Source organism: Bactrocera neohumeralis, chromosome 6 (genome assembly GCF_024586455.1).
Source record: "Bactrocera neohumeralis isolate Rockhampton chromosome 6, APGP_CSIRO_Bneo_wtdbg2-racon-allhic-juicebox.fasta_v2, whole genome shotgun sequence".
Taxonomy (NCBI): domain Eukaryota; kingdom Metazoa; phylum Arthropoda; class Insecta; order Diptera; family Tephritidae; genus Bactrocera; species Bactrocera neohumeralis.
In genome coordinates, this window is record NC_065923.1 from 6016120 (window position 1) to 6034015 (window position 17896).

At 36.8% G+C, this 17896-nt stretch overlaps 3 protein-coding genes and 1 long non-coding RNA gene across 4 annotated transcripts; 2 read left to right on the top strand and 2 right to left on the bottom strand.

The window, feature by feature from the left end:
- Nucleotides 1–3324: 3324 nt before the first annotated feature.
- On the top strand, nucleotides 3325–4451 carry LOC126763076 (uncharacterized histidine-rich protein DDB_G0274557-like). The gene is made up of 2 exons (XM_050480276.1): nucleotides 3325–3418; nucleotides 3799–4451. The coding sequence occupies exons 1-2, from the start codon at nucleotides 3385–3387 to the stop codon at nucleotides 4374–4376; spliced, it is 612 nt and encodes a 203-aa protein (XP_050336233.1). The 5' UTR covers nucleotides 3325–3384; the 3' UTR covers nucleotides 4377–4451.
- Nucleotides 4452–6251: 1800 nt separating this feature from the next.
- On the bottom strand, nucleotides 6252–14941 carry LOC126763088 (uncharacterized). The gene is made up of 4 exons (XR_007667551.1): nucleotides 14927–14941; nucleotides 14609–14867; nucleotides 13785–13970; nucleotides 6252–13046 (listed from the first exon to the last, which is right to left on the bottom strand). It is a non-coding gene; the product is annotated as an uncharacterized LOC126763088 (long non-coding RNA).
- Nucleotides 13887–14602, bottom strand: LOC126763080 (uncharacterized). Its single transcript, XM_050480281.1, has one exon. The coding sequence runs from the start codon at nucleotides 14501–14503 to the stop codon at nucleotides 14042–14044; it is 462 nt and encodes a 153-aa protein (XP_050336238.1). The 5' UTR covers nucleotides 14504–14602; the 3' UTR covers nucleotides 13887–14041.
- A 473-nt stretch (nucleotides 14942–15414) lies between the features above and the next one.
- LOC126763074 (tigger transposable element-derived protein 6-like) lies at nucleotides 15415–16981 on the top strand. Its single transcript, XM_050480274.1, has 2 exons — nucleotides 15415–15670; nucleotides 15725–16981. Exons 1-2 carry the CDS (start codon nucleotides 15573–15575, stop codon nucleotides 16323–16325), a joined length of 699 nt encoding a protein of 232 aa, XP_050336231.1. The 5' UTR covers nucleotides 15415–15572; the 3' UTR covers nucleotides 16326–16981.
- Nucleotides 16982–17896: the final 915 nt, after the last annotated feature.

Genomic DNA, 17896 nt, shown 5'->3' on the forward strand with positions numbered 1-17896 from the left:
CGCCAGACTGTGATCAGTGAGTATTCCGATCATGTTCCTACAGCCCAATCTATCGAGTGCCATTAGGAACTTTGTATAGTTATATATTTTCGACACATGATTTTTACGGTTTTATAACCAGGCAAATCGTTCAATGGTGTTTTGACTTTCTTTGCCATGTCGTAAGGCAAAGTACGGTTTTTCCGATGTTGGTCACGTACGCCACTCTTGGTTGTCCCGTCCAATATCTCTTTGCCCTCGCCGATTTGTGTCCTAGCACCCAGTAGAAGTGAAGTCGCTAGGTTCTGCCGACACTCTCCACTGCTACCCTGCTTTCCGAAACACTTCTGGCCGTTATTTCGAATTTAACTGTATGTTAATATTTCTTGAATGAAGAAAACTATGCATGTATTTAGGAATCGTATATATCTTCAAATTGATTTGCTAAAATTCAATATTTTGCAGTACCATTTTGTTGGAAATGGAGATCGTCATCAAATTCCGGGGAAAAACGTCGATAAACGTGAGTTTTTCCAAGAACTGGAATTCGCATAATAATCTTGAACAATTTCCAAGCATTCTAACAAAGTGAAACGTGACATGCTGAAATGGAAAACCTTATTGAGCCCACTGACAAAGTTTAACACAAATCGTAAACAAACATGGCGCTTGAGGCTCTCAAAATCACATCCTTATTGGTAGGCGCTGTACGTACATATTTACATATACGAGTGTGTATACAAATGAAGTCAAACGGAAGGGCGAATATTACAAGTATAATATTCATATATGAAAAGTGGAACCGTTTGACTTGTGTGACAGATGAAAAAGTTACAGCTACTTCAATGAAAGAAAAAGTGTCAATTGTTCCATTTTTACAAAAAGCAAAGCGCCTCTCTTACTGAATAACATTCCGTAGCACACTTTAGTTTCTGGGTTTCCTTGCTGCAACTGCTCGTTTTATAATAGTACATAGATTTTCTTTCGATTCCGAAAAGTGTGTTTCGGGTCGTTGTCGTGTTGAAATATCCACAACAAAAGCAAATTGCCAGAATAATCTTCAAACATGTTTTTCTATAAAGTTTCTTTGTATTTTTGGGCCGTGAACTCTCCATCAATCTTGACTATTGGGATCACTCTGAGCATAACTGGTGTTCTAAAAATGATATACTACATAAAAAAAATATTGTCGAAAATAAAAATGGAAATGACTTTAAAAGTAACTAGCGAAGTAAAACAGTCTCAAACCATCACTGATGAGCAACCGTGCTTCACAGTTTTTTTCGTGTATCCGGGATCCAAATGTGAGTTTGCTGGATATCATTTCCAAAAACGATAAACTTAGATTCGTCGCTCCAAACTTCCAGTTTCCAAAAGTTGTGGTCACGGCGTCATTACTTTTTAGCGAATATAATACCTTGCACAATGTTTTTTTAGAAATTTGATTTTCGTCTTGCAATTCGTCCATGGAAGTTATTTTCGACCAAGCACCTTCTCACAGTTTTAAAGCACAATTTTTATTTAACGAACTGAACTATAAAACTATCTAATTCTTCTTTGGAGTATGGAGCCATGAGTAGAAGTATACGTAAGTGAGGAAACTTCTATGAGCGCCATTCAGTTGGGAGTGCGAGAAACGATTCTTTTACATACGGCTCAAGCAACTCACGACATCCGGTCTTAGACCAAGTATCCTCTGGGTAACCAAAAAAAAACATCCGTTTGAAGGAGAGCTAAAGTTAGAAGTTTAATCATCCCTCCCCAGGGTTGTGTGCTGGGTTGAGACCTACTACGTGAAAAAAACATCCCCTATGAAAAGGCTATAACCGCGTAAGCTGTGTCTACACCAATAAAGAAGATTAATTATCTGTCCATGTGAAATTCTAATGGCACGCAATCCTTACCACCTGATTATATACAATTTAATATACAATTTTTATTCTCTTATGGGGTTATTTTTAGCACAAACGTCAAGAGATAGATTTCATCAGCATTGGAACTACCCATGATTTCTTTGTTTTTCTTGACTGTTGTATTTTTTCGATATGAGTATGCAAACAACTGGCCTCACTATCTTGTTCGGAGGACATATACTAATTCATAGTATTAAGAACTTATGTCCGTAATAAAGGCAATTTTTAAACAAATACAATTTTATAGTTACTTGGATTATAGAAACGTTCGTTATGTAATGGCAAGCTTAAATACTTAAATTTGTTTTCGTCCACCAAAAGCAAAATCCCCGAGTCTTATCGCACATGCATCCTCAAATATGGGCGTACATATACTCATAGGAGTTGAATTTATTAGGAAAGCCCTAATAATCGCCTGGGGAATTATTATAAAATAAACAATAATAATTCCATCGCGTACAAATATTGGAAGAGATAAGAGATTAATGACAAAATCTAAGAGCATACATAAACAATTTGCGAAATACGAAAGCGTACACGCTGAGCAAACAAAAAATTATTAACAGTTAAAAATAAAAAAAATATATTTCCAATATTCGCTTCATTCTACAACTTCTGCTGGCTTGTAAAGAAAAGGTCACCAAGCCTTGTGACTTTTTAGAATTTTCTAAATTGAAAAAAAGCAAAATTAAAGACCAAAATTGCATTTTCACTCACTTCTTAGATTAATTTATTATTATTCCTGAAGAAGAGATTTCACCACAACTTAAAAATATAACAAGATAAATAAATAGAAATACATACATACATATGTACATAAGTAATTAAGTAAATAAGTGTGCTAAGATGTGCCTAAGATGTGCCGATGACAAAGTAATAGATAAGGAACTGACATGTATTACCCTGATGGAAAGCTTTAAGGGCAAATCGCCCGCTACTTTTTCCATATTCTTTCACACATGAGTCAAGAAGGAGTCTGTAAACCCACTCTTCTGATTTTCAGTAAACAGATCTTCACAAAGCGCTGAATAGTGTTAACCATGAACTGTGAGGACTTCCCAAAAATCCAACGGCGGAACAGCTGGCATTAGCTTTTTGATTCAAACAGGAATCATGTGACAGCTTTCACCTTGGACGACTGCCTGATGGTTCGTTCCTTAACCATAGTTGTAACCAGCAAGCTCGGGATTTAAATGTACGCACAAACACACAAAAGCCGTTACTCGTGGACTAATGTAAATTGCGTTTTTCATGCTTTTCCGAAAGTATTTGAATGCTGACAACTTGGAAGCTAGAAAATTGATGATCGTGATACTAAAATATTAGATTTCCCTATCGGGTAGTTGCTTATCTATGAATTTAGACATTCGCGTATGTCCGTAATCTAAAAATTATAATTAAAAAAGCGCTGCTTAGAGCACAAATATTTTAGTAGTTATCAGCATACCGCACACATTGGCTGCGAGTTGCTTCCTTAAAAAGTTAATTCAAGATGAAGATTCCAAACGAATTTAAAATTCTAGTGGGTACGTATTATAAACTATATATGTATGTATATATACATACATCCTTGTATTCTGTATTAGGGGAATTTTGAAAATGCCTCGCATTTGTGTAACAATTGTAATGCCAATCGTAGCCTGATTTCCATGCAGGGGTGCCGAAAACAAGTTAGAGCATTCCTACTTTCTTACTTTGGAAAATCTTCGACTCAGGCAAAATTCTCTCGCTTCCGAGGCTAACTGGTGTTCTAAAATAAAAAAAACGGAAATGACTCTAAAAGTGTTTAAGAATATTCATTCATTTAAAAATCAAATATTAGCAGTAAGCCTCAGTAGTGTTCTCACAGTGTAAACCCAATTGGTTTCAACGATTTATAACGATATCACCTTTTTATTCATTGCAGCATTTTTCTGCGTTTGTTTGATTTACCACATAGACGGTCTGCCACGGCATCATCACAATTCCACGGCGTGGAACAATAGCGGACGGCATAATGCAACACATCACCGACCCAGTCATATGATTGGTTACCAAAATCACACCAATCCTAATAACTGGCAACCATATCACCGACCCAATCAGACGATTGATCATCAAAATCACACCAATCCTAATAACTGGTATCCACATCACCGCCCCGGAAGACCATGGCAAAATAATCATCATTCACATCGAAGAAATTGGACGCAAAATATCCCCATCAGCCTGCCACAGGTGAATAATGGATCCAATTCATATCCCACTTGGCATGCCGGCCTTCCTGGTAGTACTCTGGTAGCTGGAACCCATACCGAAAATACATTACCTCTATCCAATAATGCTGGCAATCGAGGTATTGGGTTCAACTTAGGTCCACAACTAACACCGTTAGCTGGTAGTGCCTCTGGACATAAAAATACAGTAAATGGCGGTTGGAATTTCCCTAATGGGCAACTAAATGGAACTTATAGCGCACACCCTTACGGAAAACTATTTGCTTGAAATAATTTACTTTAAAATAATTTCCAGTTGAGATACATACGTTCCTAACAATAAAAAATTAATACTGTATTACTAGCACTCAATTTTGTTATTTGCGGTTTCCAACTTGCAGTCTTCTGTAGCGCTCAACCAAACAGTCCTGTTCCAGAGTCAAACTAACATAATGGCAACTACAATCCAGTTGCCTTACGCAGTTGGTGTGTTCATAGACAAATTTCAAACTATTGGACTCGCGACATAATACCTCAATCTATACTTAATTAGATCCCACAAGTTTTGTATACTTACTGAAGCCAAGCTGTATGTCGGTTGTTGTTGTTGTAACGGTTTCCTAATCCATGTTAGGATGGTAAGGATTAGATAAGTTGTCATCGAGATCATCTAAAGGTAGGCTCAGGAAACATTCTGCTTCGACGGGGTTGTAACACTGGGAGAGGGGTGTCAGCAGTGTAGGGTTAGCTGGGCATGCAAAGAATTGGTTAGTGTCATGCGGGGACTCGTTACACGCTGGACATATGGCTGTTTGATATGTCAAGACCGATTCTGGATAAGTAAGAGTTTAATCTGCTACAGTATCCAGAACGAAGTTGCGCAAGGATCACTCTCGATTCTCGCGGCAACTCGAAATCTTCATCTGCAATGGGTGGTGGTTTGACTCCAAGTACGCCATTCACTGAGAGGGAGTTGGTGAAGGTGTTAATGGCTCCACTGTGAATGGCGGTCAGTGCATGTCTCCAGTTTTTTGCGTCCGAAATCTTGTCGGTGTATTGTTTTATTTCGTCGGTGTAGTTGAGAAAGAACCTCTTGATGCTCCTCGAAGGCCATACCGCTATAACCAGGTGGCTGCAGGGATGATTTCAGCGAAAGCACCTTTAGGAAGAACTCCGCGATTTTTACAGCAGCGCTGAAGCGAACGGTAACAGCTAAGAACACTCTACGGAATTGACGTTCGCCAACGATAACTTCCTTAGAAATGTGTAAAGCGGTGAAGGTGCTCTCGGTAAATTCTGTGAAGCCGATCTAGTTGGCTTTATTAAAGTTAACGAAGGTGCAGTTGTCAAAAGAAATAAACTCGGGAGGTTTCTCGATCGAGATAATTATGAGCATGGATCCCCAGGTTATGCTATTTATCAGACCACCACTAAGAATGATAAAATCGGGCGAGCTATTACAGTTGCTCATAATTCTGGTGGAGGCTTCATCATTCATTTTGCAGAATGTCGAATCGTATATTCCTTTCTATCCCCCAGCGATCATCTGACAGGCAAGAAAGCCAAAGGTCGTGATTCAGGTTAAGGTCGGTATTCACCACGAAGTAGAGCACCTATGTTCGGGCAACATGTAACTGGAGGGTTGTATATGTGAAAGCTCGAGCTCGACATCGCATGACCGGATAGCTGTACCCTGACATTGTAGGGTACTATCTCTGCGGCCGATGTCGCTATCGATAAGACGACGTTGCAGTGTGCAGTATGAAGGTCTCCACCATTATCTCTTTGGCGTAGAAACATGCACAACTCAGAAGATCTGAGCGGTTGTTTAACTTAGCTTCTTGGACCGCAGCTATCGATTCTGCTCTGGAGTCCGTAGCAGAAGTACAACTTTGGCCGGATAAAATCCGTGTTAATTCCGGTAAGGTAGAACCGGCTGTTATTGGAGTTGAATTTGTCGGTCAACGAAGATACATAGCCCATCTCTTTAGATCTATTTAACGATGCGACACCATTGCCTTTTGTCAAAGTTAAAGGCTTATAAGAGAAAAACATCTCACCTGAAATCTTTTCCGCTAATTAAAACCAGATTTATTTTTTAATTGGAATAAGGTCCTATTTATTATGGATATTGTTTATTCATATTGAAAACATTTCAGAAGTCTTTTTTTTTCAAAAAACATTACACATTTATTCATAAATAAAAACAAACACAAATTCAAATATGAATGTTCCTGCCTATAAATTCTACACAACTTGCTTAAATGGTGCTTAAAATGGCGGTCCCCTCAAGAAATGTTATGATGCATCGTGGAATATACGGAATACATTCTCGAATGCAGAATCTCGGTTTTGTATAACCAAAAAACCTTCAGTTGCTCTCTTAATCAGTGTACGGATTTTTATGAATGAGTGGAGTTTTGTTGACTCATATATTCCATGTACAGAAAAGCTTCCTTACAGGGAACCATAATGCAAAAGGAGCGGACCAAATGAAGATAACAGACAGGACGAAAGTACCACATGTACGTTGATATTTCCATCGATGAGGTTCCCTCGCCGTCGCCTCCGTAAAATATCCCTCGCTGCCGTCAAAACATTGCATCCCTCGACGCCGTCAAATCTTGGTTCCCACGCTGCAGTCATAACTTGGAATCCCTCGCTGCCGTCACAACTTGGAATCCCTCGCTGCCGTCAAAACATTGCATCCCTCGCTGCCGTCACAACTTGGAATCCCTCGCTGCCGTCACAACTTGGAATCCCTCGCTGCCGTCATAACTTGGAATCCCACGCCGCCGTCACAACTTGGAATCCCTCGCTGCCGTCTAAACATGGTTTCCCACGCCGCCGTCCACTCTAATTCGCCGGAAAAACCAAAACTACAACCCCACGATGAACCGCCGAGTCCCACGATGAGAAATCCCCCGCTGCCGTCAACACTTGGAATCCCACGCTGCAGTCTCAACTTTGTATCCCACGCCGCTGTCACAATTTAGAATCCCTCGCTGCCGTCAACACTTGGTATCCCTCGCTGCCGTCAACACTTGGAATCCCTCGCTGCCGTCACAACTTGGTATCCCTCGCCGCCGTCACAACTCGTTGATTACGACGATTGTTTGCTAATTTAATTTTTGCCTTCCCAATTAAACTCAATTAAGCCGTGAAGACAAACGGAAAAACTGACGTCTCGAAATAAGATTCATAGGTGTTTAAGGGGTTTCTAGAACTGCCTTCTCTCTGCCTCTCCCAGTTAGTGATGAAATAAGAACGATGAAGATGAATATCGGACATTCGACATACAAAACGCTCATACTCTCAGAAGTTACGAAAAGATATGCCAGTCGTGGTAAGCAAAAGATGGAGCGGTCGAACAGTATATTGCCCTCATACTTTCTGCCAAGTTACGTCACACATGCCCACGTACCAACCTCCGATGAAACCACAAAGTTCTAGCCTTTGCAACAGAACGCACACGGACCACATTTAATTCACACTAACCAGACCACAACCATGAAGCCAGCACTCAAATGGTATACATATGTATGTATGTATGTATCCTCTCTCGACGGAGTTGTACAATCCGATCGGTAGCAAATGGGCGAAATTACTTTTTAGTAATTTAATGGATTCGACATCAACGTAGATATTATTATCTCTTCAAAGCGCTTGGAAGGCAATTGCTCTGGCTATTCAGTAGACTCTGGTCGCGATTTCTGGTGGTAATGAATGCTTGTGGTTGTGTGTTGATAAATTGTGCGTTAATACGAGGACTGTGTGTATGCGCGCATGATTGCAGTTAAGTGCAAAAAAGGACGCTAGATGAGGTTGCATGTGCACGTAAACATGTGACCAGGACGAACTACATTGGACGAGATTGTGTGTAGCTCTGCCGACTTGCAAAAGTTGTGTATGCCACACAAGTACTGAAGGATGGAATTTGAATGCGATGCGCTGTATAAAGCACTTGCAACTTATTGTTTTGATGCGAATGCGGCTTAGATGGTACGGCCGAAGAATTATTAAAGAGCTAATAGAATCTTCCGCGCATTCCACCAAATTGATTTGATTTCCAAAATGGAACAGCTGATCACGATGTTTTCCCTATATGAACTAAGCTTTCTATATCTTGCACTCTTTCCTGCCTTTTCTCCCTTTATCTCTGCATCTCTCTTGTAATCGGATGGATGTGTGTTGTGTAGTTAAGAATTAACCCAATAGATAAGACGAAATCTCTGCTCTCAAAATGATGCTCACTGCAAAACCCTTTGTATGACAAAATGACATCTTTCTCTCTCTCTCTCGCACCGGTCACCAAGGAATGCTTTGATCTTGTGGTGGAAGTATGTAGTTTTCACTGCTTTCGTGCCGTGTGCCAAGTTAATTAATATATGTATCAAAATTACATTCATTCAAAAAATGTTACATGTCAAATTACAAGGTAAGATTTTTAAAAATATATAAAGAATGAGTTTACAGAATATCTTTCAAAAATTTTGAATATTACATTGCAAAAATATTTGCGATATTTCAGTCAATATAAACTGTCACAATTTACATGAGATTTTTCTTCTTGGTTTACATGTGTACTAGAATATGGATTTAAGTTTCTTCACATTTCTTAATGCACTCGGCATATTAGTGGATCGACTACTTCTTCGTACAGTCGTTATAGTTTACAATCAGATAAAATAATTAGATTTCTACAAACATCGTGGGTGACAAACAATTCAACTTAGATATTATAACAGAAAGTTTGATAAAATTTGATAACATTTGGTCAAGTAGAATAATGCTTGGATACAATTATCTTTGAAGGTATTTTAACAGAAAATTGTAACAAAAAACACTAATCGTGTAAACATGGATTTCATCAATTTTTATGTGTACAATTCTTATAATGTCCAGGCATTATAGAATGAGCAGTTACATAATTAATATGTTAACTAGGCTATTGTGGTTTGAGATCATCTGCAAACCACATTCAGTGGCTGAAATCGTTTCTTACTGTGGACTCGTTAGTCACATGAGACCTGTAAATATATAATTTTATACTAACAGAACGAACCGTAACAAGTCTTACGCGTGTTTCTTTGATTCCCTTTAGAAACATTTCTTCGCCCACATTCGGCGACAGACTCATCAGAACTCCTTGCCATCACTCAATGCCAGGGATTGGCCGAGCGGCGACTCGTACGGATTCGCAAATTACGAAAGGAAACGGAAGACCAACGACGTTGTATGTGAGGTATTCTGAGGTACGATTTACAGCTTGTCCTTCAATTACCAGATAACGTACAATTGGAACAAGACTGTCGTGATTAGAATGATTAACAGTATATATGTAAGAATTTATATGGACGGCCACTTCTAGTTGTATCGTTCGATTCCCTTTAACGATCATCTGGATGCGTACAATGCCGCCATTTGTATGTTTAACAATGAATTAAGCATTGAATTGTTTACTGCAAAATAGAGTGTTTAACAAAAACGGGTAATTCAAGCAAACACCTCATTTGGATGAAGATTTAAGGCTCGCTGATGCACTTCCTTAATAAAAAAATAGGCCGAGTAAATTCTGCAAGTTGCAACATAATGGTTAGGGGAGTGGAAGCTCGTGCCCGCTATTTCGAAAATACTGATAATGCTGAAACATCTTGCCATAGTTTCTCTTACGACATTACCAAGAAGTTGGACGAAATATCATCAAACTGCAAATAAATTTTTAATTGAAGGAAAGATTCATTTACAAAGCACCTTCAGTTTCCTCAACTGCCTGATGAAGCAATACAGAAATGCACCACCGTAAGTTGCCGTTTACTCATGATGGTTTTCTCTAACAGGCCTTTAGTTGGCAAAGAGTCGACCGATTATTATTCGCATTGGAGATACATACAGGTACCGTTCAACTGTATTATATCGCTGTAATAAATAAACTATTTCGTTGTTTTCGATGCCGCGAAAATAAATTCGCAAGTAAAATCGTGTGTAGATAGTTTGTATGTTTACAGGATGTTTAAAAATCGAGACATTTTAGTTTTACCAGTTTCAAGTGGAAGATATCCACGGGAACCGTTATTTCAATTTGGATGCCCTTTCACTGCTCGTAAACCGATGTTTCACATGACGGGCGTACTATTTACCGAGTGTCGTATGGCTTGATTCCCTATAGCCAGTATACAGATGAGATATACGCAGGAACAGATCAACTACGCTATATCGCTACAAATTATAATGAGAAAAGTCGCATGTTTTCGAAGAAAATATATAAAAATAAATTTTCCAATTTGCTAAAAAAATTAAATCCCCAGAAGTTGTGTAAAAGAATGTCGTTGTGCCTTTCAAAGCTGGAAAATATCGAATACCTCGTGCTTTAGTTGTATAAAGATTTTCATCTAACCTCTTGCATAAAATTGGTGGCGTCTCTATCGTAAACATTGTTTGATGCATTGCACCTGTTGTTGGCGTGATTCCCTTTTTGCCAAGAACCTATTTTTATCCCTTTCATGCAAAGGCCAGGTAAGTTTCTGTAACAAAATTTGGACATATAACCGTGTCTTTGGCATACTAATTCAGAATTGATGTTTTGTAATTTTACTGGCCAGATAGTAAAATTAAATGCAGATAATGTTTCTTCTTCTGTGTAAGCAAGATCTAGGATCCAGTCCTTAGAACATCGATTTTGTGAAATCTATAAGAAATACATTAATATATGGCAAGGAAACAGTTTCTTACTGTTGCATGGTGAATAGTTGCAGTTGGTGACTCCGTCGGAAATTTTTAAGGTCTAAATCTGTTAAGCTGCTTTAGAAAAACTTCCTAGTAAGCTAGGCACAGACACGGGCACACGCAGGCACCGATCAACTGCGACGTACCGCTGTAAAATATGGAAATGTCTTCTCTATCGCGTGGTTTATGGTATAACAGTCATAATATAAACAATCGGCAATTGAATATTAAGTACTTATTATTAAGGTTGGGTAAACCTTTCGTTTTGGTTATCCAATTTAACGGACCGAAATCTTGGTATTCAACCAGATATAGTAGATATCTCCTCCCTCCAACGCTCTTCGTGCAATAACTGTGAAATAACATTACTACAGATATATAAATCAACCTAACCTTCGTTGACAACTCCAGTGTATATGGTATTGTCTTGGCATGATTCCCTTTTGCCATTTTTATATGTTTTAGCCCTTATGTTCAGAACGGTATTTATATTTCCTTGGGTTTGTAGTAGGTTGGTGATTGACAAAATAAAATGTATCCTTGCAGTGCAATTGTTAAGTTATCGTTTCCTATGAATTATGTATTAGTCAAATTTAAAATTGCAAATGTCTTACAATCGGCTTCAAGTTGAACTCGTGCTGTTAAGTGATGTTCTTAAGGTATTCAGATTTCTGCTGGTTGTTTTTAGAAAAGTCCAACTGTGCCATATCAAAGCAGAATTACGAAAGTTGATCGTACTCTTAGTGCTTCCTATAAATTGGGTATTAGTCAAATAAAATTGTACTTGCTCTTACAATTGAATTAGATAGAAATTATGGGATGCTCTCAATGTCTCTAAGGTGATGACAATTTCGTTAAGCTTCACTCACAATTGTTTACAGAAGTTAGATGCGTACAGGCACGTTCTACTGTGACGCATCGCTAAAAGAAATACTAAAAAAAAATTAGGCCGTTGAATTACCCGCTGGCAGTTCTGATGAGATTTGAGGCCTATAACTTGTCTTTGATTCCCATTATTGATGCTGTAATGGTAGAAATTAGTGCAAGATATGATGGACCTAACCTCACCACCTCGTCGGCACCATTTAAAATGCATGGAGAGGATATATCTGCCAAATTGACCGTACGCAATTCGCAATATTGTGGAGTATCACTGAAAAATCAAAAAGAAAACTCTAGAGGTAACTCTTTCGTTCTCTAGATGAGTAGAAAATATGTGTTTTTGTATTTTCGTAATACACAAATCCCTGTGTTTTGTTTATGTATTCCTAATAGGTGCTGGTTGTTCGATTTTTCCCAATCGGGGAACAATGTTTTCCCTCAACACATTCTCAAGACTTGGAAATTGTTGATCAGCTCTTTATCATTGGTCAACCGATACATACAGGAACCGTTCAACTGTCGTATCGCTGTAACAAAATCGTAAACAGAGGAAAAAAAAAAAAACGAAGAACAGAAAACAAAAAGAGACGGATATGTCGGCAGCCACTAGCCAGCAGATAACATTCAATTTCAATATTCAGGATTCTGTAAATTAACGATAAGTGTTTAAAGAGGAAATCCATTTGGCTTACGTCACGTTGATCTTTGTCAGGGAAAGGGTTACAACATTTTATAACCCCATGTAAAAATAGTTTTAAGAGAGTAGAACGATGGTTATTTCCGTTATCCGCTTGATATATAAAATTATTCCCCACGATGTTATGTTGTTTAGGATATATATGTACGTTGGTTTTAAATGCGAGCAGGCACGTTCAACTGCTTCGCATTGCTGAAATTTTAAAGCTAATTGTTCTTCGAAAATATTTGTAAATACCCTTCGCAACCATATGTTGGTTGTTTGCTATTTTTGTCCCTTCATGTTCCACATATTCGTTTCTGGAAATTATGCTGTTTTGGTTAACGCACGAGTATGGCTTTCTTTTGATGTCCCGGCTGCAAACACACTTTGTTGCCCATTCTCTCAAAACGTCACCACAAATTTTTTCAACATCGATGTTGGGTGTACTACGTGAGGAACAGCACGTGCAACTGATAAACAAACTACAGCAGCACATCACACCAGCACATACCGTCGCTTCCGCCACTTTCATATTCCGTATAGATCCGAATTAGCACCCACAGCAATTTGTGTAGAATTTCTATGTTCTCATTCTCATTGTTTTAGCTCACTCACTCTGTTGTTGGATCAAATACTTCCCCGATTTATCATCTTTTATCGGCAAAAAACGAACTGTAAAACAAAATATCATTTATGGTTGATTTTTAATGCTTCAAAAATAAATTTACACTACAAATTTTTTGTATTAATTTAAATACTTTTTTATTATATTTTTTCCAAATCAATTCTGTATAAATTTGTATAAAAAAATTGAAAAGAAATATTCTTTACATCCTTACTTTTATCTAGAAACATCACAATTGATTCAATATGAATCAGACAAACTTCTCAGGTACACCTCGTGTATTAATTGCACTAGCAGTTAAACTACGTCAACTCAAAGCAAATATGTAAAGCTATGGTGCCATCTCTTTTGCTCATTCTATTATAATGCGAACTGTTATACATTTTAATGTGTCATCTCTTTCGCTCACCCTATTTCTCTGTGAACTGTTATACATTTAAAGTATATATTTGATTGTGTATAGTATAAGATTATTTCCTTTCGCATCTTCTCGAATTTACGTATTATGTTGAAATCGTGAAATAAGCTTTTATATAACATCAAAAGGTAATTGAAATATCGAGTAAATTAGCCATGTGTACAATACACGACACACTCCGAAGTCTTTAGTATACACAACTTTCGACATGATTGCCGAAGTCGACTTCCGAAGTGAATACAAAATCGATTGTTATATACACAAAATGGCGATGGCTTTACAATTTTGCTTTGTGTTAAAATTAGATACTCATATACAATAAACTTCGCAATTTATATAGTTTTGTTTAAATATTAGTTTTACGAACCGATTGAGTAATATCTGAGCTGATCATCCACACATCAGTCGTGCGTACGTAGCTCCCAAAACTCGGCTCGGGTTCGCCCAGCCCAGTCTCGTTGGCTTTGGCTTTCTCTACCAGAAAATGGTGTCATGTCAACTCACTCGGTTTTCATTTTCACATTATGGAACACTTTGTACGATGCTTCATTGACTGCAAATGAAAAACTTGCTTGATAAAACTATACTACAAATACACAATTCAGACATCTGCAATTAAAACTATTAACTAACTACTGCAATACTTTGTAACACATTGCAATTATCACTTTTTACATTATATTCATTTATAAATGCGGTTTTGACATCACAATCTTTATTAGTACTGCTGCTCAGCGATCGCATAAAGGAATCCAAGTCACTAAGCTCACTTTTCCACAAATTATCCACCTTTTTTTGACGTTCAGCTTCTTCCTCTTCAGACACCTTCCCTTTCACATAACTGCTGATGGCGTAACTACCGTCTAGTTTCGTTTGGAACTCGGCCCAACGATGAAAACGTTCTCTCTGTTTGCGACGCAATTCAGCTTCCGCAGTCAAAAGAGCTGTATTCAACATTGCATTTACACGTAAATTGCCACGCAACTTTCTTTTCATTTCTGATCGTTTGATGCGGAAATTACGAACCCATCCGCAAAGCGTTGTTGGATCTTGTTCAACAAAAACATTTTCACAAGTTGTAACCATTTTGAGAAGAAATTTAATTTGCCACGATCGTTATTAGCACTAGGCACTGTTTGCTCTTTTCTTTGTTCTGATTTTTATATATTTGCAATGCACATGTACACACACCTTCAAACTTTGTTGGCCTTGAATTTTGATGACTCAGCTCACTTCTGGTACACATAGAAATTAGCTTCCACTACCTCGTTTTGACTCGTGTGATATTTTCACAATATGTTCAACACAACTTCTCGCCAACAACTGTGAAATTTCGTTCATTGCAGCCTGTTATTTATACTCTGGCCCTTGCTTGAACGAAGCAATTCCTCCGCTTGTACGTAAAAAGTAGTACCTATTTTAGGGTGACTTTCGCACGCTGGTGACTGACCTGAAGAACAAGGGTAAATTTATCGACAAACGAAACTTAAGGGACTAATACTGCTGTACCACAACTGTAAATCTGTTCTTTTATATTTTCGTAATTCTAAAGTAAAAATTGCACCTAGAATTTATTTGCTATTTTATACGGTTCGTTATTTTATCGCTTTCTGGTCGTTTCCTAAAATTCGGAATAATATGAGGAAAACGTTGAAATGTTGCCAGACGATATATAAAATCCTTGTATTTATTAGTTAAAAATTTAGAAAGTACATTTTAAACATTTAACATGATGTGATAATAATGGAAATTTTTATAAACAATAGGTAAATATTAAAACATACAATTTTTGCTTTATTTTGTCATTCAAAATATACTTTTACTGTGTATATCCACACATTATATGCTGTATGTAATAGATATGTATGAATTATGTATGATATTATAGAGTGTTTCTAAAAGTTGCACTGTACAAACGTATCTTTTAAATATACATATACAGTTAAATTGGACAATATGGACACCCCTTATAACCGGACAGCTCCTAAAACCGGACAGCTCCCAAAACAGGACAAATTTCATGAACCCATTGCTTTCATTAATATTTTCACACATAAACAATTCCTAACTTGTTTTAATTTGTAGCTAGCTCTCTTTAAAAGAGTTTATTTAATTTAAAGTTTGGTAAATAGTCTGTATATCCCAAAATCGCAAAATGCCACCAACAAAAAATGTTTTGTCTATTAAAGATAAAATGGAAATTATCAATGTGTTCGAGAAAGAAAAAATAAGTGTTCGTGAGATTGCGAAAAGGTACAGTTTAATTCTGTAAGGAACTCATTTGTTATAGTTTATTTCTATTTGAAGGTTCTATATTAGCAAATCGCAAGCTGCAGATATTAAAAAAAATAGAGAAACCATTCGTTCTAAATGGGAGTCTGGAGCTAATGTTCTTCAAAAGAGAAGTTTTATAAAAGAAGGAGGATCTGATATTGACAAAATGTGTTTTGATTGGTTCACTAAGGCTAGAAGACAAAACATTCCTGTTTCTGGTCCGATTGTACAAGCTAAGGCGAAAGAAGTAGCGCGGAAGTTGGGTGTATTAAATTTTGTTGCATCAGATGGATGGTTAAATCGATGGCGCATAAGAAATAATGTTGCTTTTAGGAGCATATCTGGTGAAACTTCAGATGTAAGCTCAATGGATGTTGAGCAATTCAAGGCAAAGCTACCATCTCTGCTACGCGACTACAAGCCAGAAGACATTTACAATGCCGACGAAAGCGGACTATTCTTTCGTGCATTACCTGACAAAACTCTCGGTCTTAAGTCCGAAAAATGTATGAGTGGGCAATTATGTAAGGAGAGGCTAACAATCCTATTTTGTATAAACATGGCTGGACAAAAGGAACAGCTTTGGTCGTTGGAAAAGACACCCTTCCTCGACCATTTAAACATCTTTCTTTAAATGAACTTCCAGTGGATTGGCAATCTAACCACAAAGCATGGATGACTCATGAAATCATGACTACATGGCTAACTCAACTAAATAGGAAAATGAAATTTCAAAATCGGAAAATTATTTTGTTCTTGGATAATGCAGCAACACATCAAAGTCATATGAACTTTACAAACATTAAAATAATTTTCTTGCCTCCAATTACAACCGCAGTTTGCCAACCTCTTGATCAAGGCATAATACAAAATTTTAAAATTGAATATAGAAGCTTAATGTTACAACACTTGCTCCCAAAAATCGATTCAGCGAGTTCGGCATCAGAGTTAGCAAATTCCGTTAATGTTCTTGAAGCTTTATACTTCATTCAAACCTCGTGGAATAAAATTAAAGCCACAACCATCAAAAACTGCTTTCTTAAAGCTGGTTTCCCACACACCAATCAAAGTTTGCCCGATTTTATTGACGAGGATGATAAGTTTCGGGTCACGTACAGAAATTTAAAAAATGTAATACCTTTTAATTTTGACGATTTTGTTGAAATTGATAAAGTTGTCTTTACTGAAGAAAATTCTATTGAAATACAAGTTGAACCAGACCTTGCAGAGATTAGTTACTCCGATGACGAAACAATTGAAGAAATTGCCGAGCCAATAGTATCGTACAAAGACGCATTTGAACATATTGCTTTATTGAAGCAATTTGCAAGAGATGACTTTACAGCCTTCAATCTCTTAAAGAATGTAGAGACTCATTTTGAAACTCAACTCCTTAAGCTTAACCAATCAAGGCTTAAACAGCCGACTATAATTAAATTTTTTCAACCAAATTAAACTTGTGTAATGGCTAAAATTAAATGTACACTTGTATTCAACTTATGCATACAAACATAAGTATATTAATATAATACAAATTTGTCAGTTAGAAATATAAATAATTTTGTAAAACATAGAATATTTTTTTTAAATCAGAACCTCAGTTCATTTTCGATACTCTAAGAACACATTTTTAACTTACTCGTAAGTTTTGGTCATTCCCCATAGCTGGACAAAACCACTGCGACGGTGGATGTCCAGTTAGGAGGAGTTTCACTGTATATGTTTATTTATTTTTAAGATATGTAATTTCATTTCAAAGAATCGCAACTACATATGTGTTAGTAAAAAAATTAATGTCTCAATTTATATTTTTTAATATGAATATAAAATAATATATATTAAAATATAAATATAAATTGATTTAAACAGTAAAAAAATCATAAGCTGTATTTCGAAATCAAAACTGCGTTTTCCAAATAAAATACTATTTTTTATTATTAAATACATTGATTATTTCTATCTATTGTTATTTTTGTGAAATAAAAAGTTGTATGTAAGTAAATAACGATCAATTCATTCCCGAAATAAAACCACGTTCAATTATTAATTTAATTTACTCGGCTTCCTTTATTAAAGAGAACATTTGTATATACATATGTATATATGTATGTATGTATATGAGTAACTTCCCAAGATGCTATGCATTTTTAAGAATATTCGCAAACATTCCTTTTAAGTTTAAAGTAACGGATTTGGCGATCAAGG